The following is an 11,670-nucleotide window of genomic DNA, read 5'->3' as shown; positions in this document are numbered from 1 at the left end:
CTTGAACAGATGTACCACCCTAGAAATGGTGTGAAATCCTCCTCCTGACTGGCTGCAGACAAAACAGCAAGAAGATGGACTAATTAAGCTTTTGCTAAAACAAAAGTATTATTTTCCAGTAAGTGCACTACACTAATTTCACTGATATATCTCTTCTTAATAAACTATAAGCAAACTAGGATGAAGTCAACTAACAATAGGAGCTCACACTATGGAACTACTGTGCTTTGCCATTTCATTCTCAGACTTCAGCACTCATCTACATTTAGCATGAAACATGGTGCAGTGTTTTAATGGCAAAGTAGCATGTCTAAAACAAACCCACAGGCCTACATCCAGTTTCCAGGGAATAAGGCAACTAATACATATTATGCAGCTATTCTAACTCTATCCCCCAGTTCTGCTTTAGGCAGTAAATAGTTATAATGCCTTCTACATTAAAAACCCCACAATACAAGTAAAAACAGACACCCCCACAACAAACCAAAAACCCCCATAACACCTAAACCCCAAACATGTAAAAGCTGATGTAATATTAAAACATTATTATTATGGCAAGTGATGAAAACCTCAGCTATCAGTTTTAGGAATACACCTATTTTCTACTTGACAGCTACAAAAACCAATCATGTAAACAAAATCAAAATCAGAAAGAGCAAAATGCCATGAAATGAGAAGAAGAGATGTACCCATGTGATGTAGATAGCACACTCATGGAACCCCATAATATCAGGATATTTTCAGCAAGAATTTTGCCCAGAAGGCTCATCTGCCTTCCCTAAGATGAGACAAGCACATGCTTTTAGGCTTTCCTCAAAAAGAGTCTCAGCCACAATTTCCCATAGGTAATGGGGGTCAGTAAATTTCTTCTGACATACTACATAATGGGTTTCTATTTTGAGTCTAATAATGAAGAGCATCAACTAAACCTTCCACATATCATGTAGAAAGTTTATTGGGAATTTAATGTAGCCTTTGGAAATCTCTTCAAATCTGCTCAAAAGGTGTTTCAGCCTGCAAATCTGCCTGCTTCAAGGCCTCTAAGGGTTTCTCTTCACTCAATATAGGAGCAGATTAAAAAACACCAAGACATGTAAGAAAAGCATTTTAGCCATATTTTAGAAAGAATATATGCAGACTGGAGCAAATCTTTTTACCAGTTAGGTATGATACACTGAAAATACATAAACCCTCGAGGGGAACTTTACAGCTTGAATATCCATGATGTTAGGACTAAAAGTTCTTCCCTGACATGCTGTGACAGCACACACATCCTTAAATGTAACAGTTTGTGATCTGTCCTCAAATGAGACCTCAGAGCTAGAAATGCTATGAAAGCTGAGAAAAAAAGAGAAAATTTACAAAGTGAGTCAATTTCTCCTCTGCTAAGGATATCACTCTGCTTTCAACGGTGATTAAAAAGAGAAGTAACACTGAATATCAATAACTACTTATGCAGTGTTGCAAGCTGAAGCATAAAGGAGAAAAGCATTTATAAACTATTGATGTTATTTACTGCTAAGATCATTCTTCAGGCTGTCAGGGTTGGTTTTTTTTAAGGAATATTTATCTTCTCAGAGACTGCCTTCTTTCAGATTCATAACATAGCTGTTTATTATTTATAGTGTGACAGTACTTAGATCTACACTGAGGTCTCTTTGTACTAGACTGAAAAACACAGAAAGGTAATGCCTGCCCCAGTTATGACTAGGATGAGAAAATACTTTCTTAAGGGTCCTTCAGCACACGTCTCCAGCTAAGCAAGGTCTTGGCTTGTAAATAACACTTTTAGGACAGTAAGCACCCCCTTGCACATTTACAGAAACAGGAAAAGGAAGAGAAGCCTGTTTGTTACTTTAACAGCTTTATTACCAGAGATATCCCTTCTAGCAGTAAGGAGGTAATTCACTTGGACACAACATCAATATTACAATGAATAGTGATGATCAAGGGTTTGACATGCTCTGACACAGTTTGACAGAAATTCTGAGGAAGAGCAGAAAACAGCATGAGTATTAACAGAAAGCGACTCTCTCGAACCAGGAAAACTAGCATGCATGGCTTAATTATAAAAAAACTCCACTTATTTTATTTAAATAATCTGGCAACTGTTTACTGGCAAAAGGCAGATCAACTCATTGCATACAGAGGCCAAACAGATGGACAGTACCGAATTTCATGCACGATTGAGCTTGAATGGATTCAAACTGGTGACCTAGAAAATAGCAGCTCTCCATAACATTTCTGCAAGCAAATCAAATCCAATGCATTCACAATCCACCAAGTCATTTATGTAAGTGACAAGATAACTGAAAAGAGTTACCTATGAATGTCTGTTGTGCCTGTGAATTTCCCCCTACCCTTGGGGAACACGAGTGAGGGTAGTTTGATGCATTAGCACCCATTTTCTTCAGTCACTCAGGCATTCCGCCTGCTGGCTCTTCAATGTATAATCCCATAATCCTTTAGAAATCTTCAATCCCAGGTCCAGCGTTCTGTTCCTCCATTTCTGAAGAACAAAAACACCAATAAGGTAACTTCATTACTTGCCACTAAATGTTACATGATTTAGAGAAAATAAACTCAGCTTCCAGCACACAGTATTTTCATAAAATAAAACCTCAAACTCTTTCAAGATACCCTTTTATTTGAATAATTAAACCAAGATCAGAAATACTTTTTTTTTCCCAACATAACCTGTAATTTTCCAAACCATTCACAAATCATATGATAAATTGCAACATGGAACAGGATGGCTATCAAACTTTTAGCCAGGAAATTTTCAAAGAGAACTTGGTCTAGACTAGGTATTCTCCTTTGACTATACCAAGAAAGACTTTTATACATGTTTATACCTATTCCCACACAGTTAAAAAATCCAAACTGAATTATACTGATTGAGAAAGCTAAATAAACCAGTTCTGTTGGAGATTATACCATCATCACTCATTTCAGCTGCATTTTTATTCATTACATTTACATAGTTCTCATTCACTACTGCTTTTCAATTCAAAATTGAAAAAAACCTAGAAGTACATTTAAAATAGTAAAAATAAGGCATTTAAGGATTCATTAAATGTTTTTTTGTGCATTTTAAAAACACCTTAGAAATTAGTTCTGAGGTGATTTGAACAAGGATTCATTGCTAACATACAAGAAAGTAATTTTAATTTATTCCAATATTAGCAGTGTTAAAATATTAATACTGAAAAATCAGTTACCACATGAAGAACTGCTGTCAACTGAAAGCTTGTGCCCCCTTCCAAAATACAAACTTGAAGATAAAGAGTAATAGAAAGGTAAAGTCTATGCTAAGAATCTTTTAGTTTCCCTTGAATATTGTGAACACATACGGATTTGCTCTGTGCTTCAGAATTTTCTTCCTTTCTCGGTAGTCTCTGGCATGTTAAATTGGCCAAGAAAGTGACATACAAGTGCATGTTTCAAAATGCAGATCCTAGGGAGCAGAAAGTGACAAACAGGCCAGGAAGAAAAAGGCTGCAAATTGCTGTAGGCACAGAGGTGAGGGGAACAAGCGCTCCAGGATTTGAGGGCTGGGTACACGAGGAGGAAGAGTAGGGAAGGGTTTGAAAGCCATGTCTGTAAAGCCAGGTTATCAGGCAGAATGGCTCCTCTGGCCTGTGCATATCCCCAGGGTGGCCTCACACAGCTGCAGCCTGCTGAGCACTAGTGGAATTCTGCTAGGGCAGGAGATGCAACCACGAAACCACCACAGCAGCTTTCAACCAACCTACAGGCTTGTAAATGAGCAAAGGGAGCTCCCGTGCCTGCCCTCCCCAGCCAGACAGCCAGGTCATCTCAACTGCATACCATCTGGAACTCCATGCAGATTCAGCTTGCTACACATCAGGAAACAAAGACAAAATACCCTCCTACATGAACAGAAGCCTACTCAGGATGCAGACAGAACCAGAGCACACACAAAACAGGCAACATCACACCAGCAAATACCAGTACATCTCAGCAAACACAAGGTGTTGGATTAGTTCAGGGTTAGCCATTGCATGCACTCATCTTCTCCCTTGTGCAGAAATAAGCTATTCAAAGATTACTGAATCCATATGGTGTTTTTCATTTCTGAAAAACTTCACTGACTTAAGAAAAAACGCTTTGAAACTCCAAGTGATTTCTATACGCACAAAGAACATGTTGCTTAAATGTGGCATAAATTTCTAGATGGAATTAGTTACACCCAGGACAAACTCTGTGAAGGTAAAAGTCACCTTTCAGTTTAAATGCTAACTTGCTCACAGGTAAAGACTAGCAACCTGAGCAGATATCCCAACAATTTCTCTTTTCTCACCTAAAATTGGACTTGGTTCATTTGGACTTGAGTTCTGAAATAATGCCATTGCTATTCCACTTTTCTGCATTCAGCTGCAGTGTGATAACTTGTCTATTAGATGTCTATTAATAGTTTTCAGTCCTTCCTTACACAGGAAAGAGCCCAGGAGCTAAGTAAAAGAGAGAAGAAAAAAGAAGTGTTGGGCTTTTCTTTTTTTTAATAAGTAAGCACTCAATATTCAGAACCAAGTCCCAGGTTCACTAAATTTAGAATAAATAACTTCCATGCACTGCTAAGTCATGTGTGTGCAGGCTGATTTCTTAAGAGTATTTTGCATCTTGAATTCAAACATTTTGTAGTTCATAAAGTGTATTGGGCCCTGTGGCTCAAAACCAAACATAGCTTTAGTTCCACTACTGTCCTTTTAACCTCATGTATCAACTGAAAGCACATTTATTTTTTAATACAGCACTAAGTTCTACAAGATAATATTATATAACCCATGTTGCATTTCCCAAAAAAATTAGCTAGCACCAGTAATGAATTCTGTCCTGAAGGAAACCCTGCCTGCCTCTCTTCATTCTCATAACCACTTTTGTAAACCAGATAAACTGACCCACGTTAGAGCCAACCTAAACAAGAAGTTGAAACAGTATCAGTCACCCAATCTGTCTGTTAGGGCATCGCTTGAATACTTGTACTACTGCATCTTTTGACAGCAAAGTGTACTGAACTACCCATGGATTTAGATGCTTTTTTTGGTTTGGTCTGGTTTGCTATTGCCCATTTCAGCCTCTGTACTAAACACACACCCCTGAATAGCAGTTAGTCTAGCATATAACTAGCTGAGTCTAGTCAATACAACTCAGCTACTGCAAGAATGCAGCTTCTCCACAGTGAAAGGCACTTGTAAAAGGAGAGGAAAAACTCCAAACCACAATTAGATTTTTAGCTTCAAAAGGAAAGATAGATTTCGTCTTTTCTTGCAGAAGCTATCCTGCATACCAAAAGTTCCGTTATTTCAGCTTATCTGAAGAATTTTTAAATTGTATGTTAGCCTCAGAATACACCCATGGAATTTTGTCTTAAAAACCACCATTAGGTGAGCTTTTTCTTTACTTTTTATTAAAAACCTGCATGCATCCCCGTAAGCATCACCACAATGAAACTAAATTCAACATCTGTTGACCAACTGAAGCAGTTTTTGAGAGCAGTGACACACGTACAGATGTGTTATGAATGTACACACATACACAGGAAGAGTTAAACTATGTCAAAGCTTGTTTAAAAAAAGCCTGTACTGCACAAAAAGTATATGGAGTGTGTTTGTTATGTGAAATGAGGAAGTTAATAGAAACCAAAATAACCAATCCAAATCCTACAAAACAGCACAAAGTGACTTTCAGGTTATACTGATACTCAGAATAAAATTTAAAATAAGCACAAGTCTGCTTAAAGGTTTCAGCCTGAAATAAGTTTCTCAGTCTTTTCAGTATTTGTCACACTGAACCTAAAAAGCTAGATGACATTCATCTGAGGTATCTGGGCTGACAGCCAGGTATTCCTGGACTGGGAATTTTGATTTAACAAAAAGTCTCTGTACAGAATGGACTTTGGGTAACAGTGACACTTTGTTTATATTGTCACTCAATACAAATGTTTCATAAAATTTCCTGTAAATCACTGGGATCCAATTAATATAAAGGGCAGAGTCGAGAGTACTACAACAGGTTTTACAACCATTTGATTTCTCCCCCATAAAATTTTAAGACCTTTGTATTTCTTTTGGAGTTGCTGCCATAGGATTATGCAATAGCATAATATTAAAACCAAAGTAGGAAATTATATCAAGTACATGCACATACCTGTACCAACATGATATTTCAGGTTTTCATTTTACCTAATATGCTTTAAATTTACTATGAGTAAATGACAGCCCAGGCATCATAAGAATAACTTATTCATGTTTGCTTAGATTCTTATCCAGGCCAAAAATGCTATGCTATTTTGCTCCAACAGCTCATTTTAAGTAATAAGCAGAACTTTACTGCAAGATGAGATGACAAGATGCAGCAATAAAAAGCACCAACCCTAGTAAGGAGACACATCAACTAAATGTCAGCAAGGTTAAACTGATTCCCATAGAAGTTAGGCAGATCAACTGAAGCAGAATGAACTTGTGAGAATGGACCATTGCTATCATGCCCAAAGTACATCCCACCAGCCTGCCTTCACATCCTGAACCTGCCTCCAGTAGAACCGTGGTCTGGTGGCCAACAGAGAGCCCTGAGCCACCACAAAGTGATTCAGGAACAATCCCATGCTGAGAAGAACAGAAGCAAGTTCCCATCCACTGAGAAGTTTCCAGAGCCGGCCCTGGCCATGCTGGTTGTCATGCAGCACACTGCTGGATTTACAAGTCAACAACATCTAAAGGCACAAGCTCTTAAAAATGAAGACAAAGTTGCATGTGGCTGGAACTCCAACTGCTTGTTCAGATGTGCATGGAGTATCTACCTCAATTTCCTTGGAGAAAGTTCTCCAAGGTTCTCCAAGTAAGAGGAGTTTACTGGAACTGAGTGCTACCTGTCCTGACCTTCCTCTTTTTCCATGGATGAGACACTCAGAGGTACAGGCACATCCTCAGATTTTGTGGAGGTAAAGCCTCCAGTCTTGGAAGTGTACACGCTAAAGGACTGAATGCATATGGGACAGTGTACCTTAAAGAAATTGTGTAACTGACAGTTAATCTTCTGTTCAAAGGAAACAACTGAAATTTGAAGTCTCAGTTGATTATGCCTGACACACATGCAAACCTACACAAACCTACACAAAGCCTATTTTGACTCCTTTTTATAATCAGGTCAAGCAACCAACCTTTATCATTATTCAAAATTAACAAGATGATACAGTAGTAAGATGCAACTGAAACAGCTGAAAGGTTGTGGTTTGGATCAGTTCTGTACAAATATAAGAAATGGATAATGTTCTATACAACATGGGCTAATGCATCTGTGTCATTTCATTATTCACTGCATTGGAAAAACAGAAAAATCCAATACGGAAAAGGACCAGAACTTAAGCCACATCAGCAGTTACCAGCTTAAGAGGGCAAGAAAAAGCAGATATAACCAGATTATGAAAGTGACTGCATTACTCAGTCTTTGCTGAGAATCATGTGTTCCAGCTATCACAAAGAACCCTTTCTTATAGTTAAGCATGAAATTTACAGCATTTTCTCTTCCATAAAGTAGTATGCTTCTCCAAGAAGTTCTTTCAAAATAGAGGTAATAAAAACAACACAACAGTCCTAGCTCTTAATTTCTAGATTTGTTGAGAATCACTGGACTGAGTTTTAGTGGGGAAAACCCACCAACAAACAACCTGTACTGATTTTCAACATTTTCTCTGAGGAATCAGAGTGAAAGTTAAAAGAACTCTGCTCAAACAGAGCACAAAGGTGTGTAGTCTTGAAGATACACACACTTCAGAAACTGAAAACACTGAGCAGCAATTCAACAGTTGAAAAAACCCAGAGAACTTACAGGGAAAAAACCTCTTTCAAATGCTGTCTTTGCACACAGTGCTCAAAGTAGTATTTCTGATGATCAGCAAAGCAATTTCAAGTATGCTATGAGCACGTCACATCATAGAAGTAAATAAATAATGTCATAAACAGGGACTGACAGGTCAAATCACTAACAGCAGTGGGGAGGCAGGGGACATCAACATATATATATTCCTCTAAAGACAAAAAATTCCAGCAGCTAAAAATTTCAAACACATAAAGCACACAGAGACTAACTGAATTACAGCAGTACAATCCTGCATGGAATCAGCTGTTCCTCCCAAGCAACTTAAATGTCTTCATATACCAGCAAATAAATTTTCATCTCTCTCCATCAGTGATTCTTACAGTTGGTTGCAAAACCACACTAATATACTAAAAGTCTATTCTAATTTTTAACATTCATATGAAAGACTCAACTAATTTTCTTGAAGATGAATTCAAAACACTTCTTTCAGCCAAATGAGCAAGAGCTCATTTATGGCCCTCTAGGACTCTCTTGAAGTGAAATGACAGCATGTATTCTTCAATGACTCCATTTTTTTACAAGTTGACTTGAAAGGAACATTATCTGATTTAGATAAAAACATCATTAAATATACTTTATAAGTAAAACAGAAAAATCCTATCCACCAAATCTTTATCAATATCACTAAACAGAGTAATTAGGTATGAACATATCCATTTACAGGAAAATGAGGATAATTAATTTTGGCCAGTCTAGAATAACTGCAGCATAGTCTGATATATTGTGATAAATTTTGAGGAGTCTAAATGTGTTTCAAAATGCCTCTTCTGAGCAAAAATTACCCAAATGCTTTTTTTTTTTTTTTTAAGAATGGCAAATATTCTTTGGTTTATATATATGAACACATCAGTTGGTTGAGACAGAAAAAGGAACTTCCAAATTATATGAAAAGTACCTCGGAAAAAGGAACAGACTTCTTTTCTTTTTTTTTTTTTTTTTTTTTTTAAGTAGCCTGCATTTTTTCTTTCAATCAAAGCTCAGGACAACACTTTGTCTTGTCAGGCAGCTACCTAACTCATGGAGATTTCAGCTGCATTCAGCCTTGGATACTAAAGTCAAATACTAGTCTGGTAAGACCACTGTCCTCCTCAGTGTGTCTCCAGATAATGACTGTCCACTGCTGCAGCAATATCCACGGTCACCTGTTCTTTTTCCCCCCTCTGGAAAAGGCAAAAGTGGAGCAGAAGTAATAACCTTCCAAATGAAGCTCTACCACGTTTACAGAGCATATTTCACAGGCTTCTTATCCCTGTACTGTTTGTCAAGACGATTGCTGCTTCTTCTGGAACAGAGCAAGCAGTCTTTCATCTCCACAGTCTTCTATCCCCAAGGAATTTTATTCCATTTTGTTTGGGAGTGCCTTCCAAAGATCCCTCCGTGTCTCATTAAGAAAGGGAATTCCTCCTCTTGCTCAAGCTGTGACCCAACCACAACACAAAATGCTGTTTTCAATTAACAAATCTTCTAAGATGGGAAAATCCTGGCTCAAACCCCAATCATATGGAAGATCCATACACCCTACAGTTCTCCTTGTACTGGAGTTATTTTCCCTTTTTATCCAGGCCCAATTATTTCACAGAAAGTCATTTACTCTGAATGAGGACGTGGGAGTTTCCTGTACACAACAGTGCTTGTAAATTCAGTGCACAGTTACATTCACATTTCCTTTCAGAACATGCTCTGCCTCTGAGAGTGCATTAGAGTAACTAATAGGACAATCCCAGATACTGCTCTGTACCTACCTAAGTAGGCAAGCAGCACCAACCCTATCTTATGACTTACTATTTTCAACTCACCTTCAAAAGCAACCTTTTGATCACTCAGCTGTAGCTCCCTTATTAACTTCCACAGCCTGACTCATCTCTGGTGATGACACTGCTTGGGGTTTTCACAACAATAGCTCCAACATCAAAGCAGACTAAAAAGTCTTGGACCCACATATTGATCAGCCTTCCCATATAGGTGGCCTCTTTTAATAGATCAGATGAAAAATTACTTCTACTTTACTTTGGCTGCAAACAACTCTTCGTCCTGCCAGCCAGTCATTGTACCAGTAACATCATCTTGTGATATTTCTGTTGCTTGGAACATCGTTCCTCATGACTACAGTGTTCCTATACAATACTCTTCCTTTATACTCAAAACTCCAAGATGCTTGGTAACAATACAGATCATCTATTTCCACTGAAACCCCCGCCTGTGGCTAGAAACTACTATTACCAATATTGCTGTATATCCAAAACAATTTTCTTCAGGCCTTAATACGCCACCATTCCTTTTCTTCTGTACACCATCCTCTCTGTGGGCCCTTCTGTCATCACACAACAGCAATTTCACCCATTCAGCCTCTTCTCTTTGATAAAACAAGTTTGAAGTATTGGCTGCTAGCATCATTTCTTACACATTTAACACTAATGGATACATCTATATATATAATAGAAAAACTGAAAGGGGGAACATGAAAAGGTATGCTAAAAACTCAAAAAGCAATCTAGTCCAGTCATTTCATGAGACATCAGGAATTTTATTAAAGAAACACTGATTTTCCTCATTGAAGACAGCATTAAGTCACAGCCATAAAATTAACTCATTATAGCTACAGTTTGAATACTTTCAACAGTAACCACAAGCCATGACAAGTCTTGCATCCAACAAAACCACAGTTGCAATCTGGATTCAAAATGCATTATTTGGTGTATACAAACCTAAGCTGGTTCACCACCACTGGTTCCACACGCACATTTCTTCAGTGCCAGTGCTCACCACAGCTACCACCAATATCTCCCCAAAGCTCCTCTGTTGTGTCAGCAACTAAACACAGGTATTCTCTTCTGTGAGACTTTTTTCTCCCCAGTGTAGTTAGCTCCCTGCACTAGTTTACCAAATGTCCCAAGGAACCCAGATGATGCCACAGAGGAGGAAGAACAGCAAGAAAAGGTTACTTTGCTCCCCGCAATCAAACAGAACATTCAGTTTGACTAATACTTAATAGACACAGTCTCCAAAAAATAAACATTCCCAGCCCCCACACACCTATTCCTGCAGCAGAGCTGTACCTCTTCATTGTAGCAGACGTTTGCAAAGCCATGCAAGTCCTGACTGGACCGTGTTTGTTTTCAGTTGATCCTTTGGTGCGGCTGCTCCAGCTGTTGCCCAAGTACAGCACTGCCTCAGTCTTCATTCAGCCAACTAGCACTGTCAATGAAAACATCTTACTTTAAGTAGGCAGCTATAACACCACTTTTGCAATACGTTTTTCTTCTCCAGAGCTCCTAAAAAATTAACAGTAGGAAAAATCACCAGCAAAGCAAGGGCAGTCCTAGCAGAAGAAGGCAATTCAGACAGCAGCAGCTATTGCTAGGATTCACCATGACAGTGCTCCCAGTATCCAGGTGGCTGACTGCTGCTTCTTTGGCTTGTATTTATTTTCCTCTGTATCTGTCCAGTTTGCTCCCTCCCCAGTTAACAACACCTCACATAGCAGCCATCACTACTAAAGAGGTCCATGGGAGATGCTGCTTTTTTGAATACTTGGATGATTTTAAATTTGCAGTGCCAGAATATACGCATCTAGGTATTACTCATATAGGAAAAAATACAAAGCCAACCCTATGTGAATTTTAAATATATTTCCCTCAATGCAGTGAACTCATCCTCTGACAGGGAGCAGCTAACTGTGTGTGCAGGAGTCACTGCCTGTCAGCTCTTCACAGGTACACCAGGGTGATCTGATACTACCACTGAAGTCAAACTAACAGGGAACTGTAC

General features: G+C 38.5%; 1 protein-coding gene across 3 annotated transcripts in view; it reads right to left on the bottom strand.

The window, feature by feature from the left end:
* Nucleotides 1-11,670, bottom strand: part of BTBD7 (BTB domain containing 7) — a 50,993-nt gene that overhangs the window by 29,786 nt on the left and 9,537 nt on the right. For 2 of the 3 annotated variants that reach the window (XM_084207596.1, XM_084207598.1), the window contains exons 2-3: nt 10,936-11,097; nt 2,324-2,509 (exon numbers count right to left, since the gene is read on the bottom strand). In XM_084207596.1, coding sequence (XP_084063722.1) covers nt 2,324-2,405 — 82 coding nt within the window. In that variant the 5' untranslated portion in view covers nt 2,406-2,509; nt 10,936-11,097. The remainder of the gene's footprint in view (nt 1-2,323; nt 2,510-10,935; nt 11,098-11,670) is intronic. The other variant, XM_084207597.1, reaches the window with a different exon arrangement.

The sequence above is a fragment of the Fringilla coelebs genome (genome assembly GCF_963513975.1).
Source record: "Fringilla coelebs genome assembly, chromosome: 6".
Classification (NCBI taxonomy): domain Eukaryota; kingdom Metazoa; phylum Chordata; class Aves; order Passeriformes; family Fringillidae; genus Fringilla; species Fringilla coelebs.
This window is presented reverse-complemented; position numbering and strand designations above follow the sequence as displayed.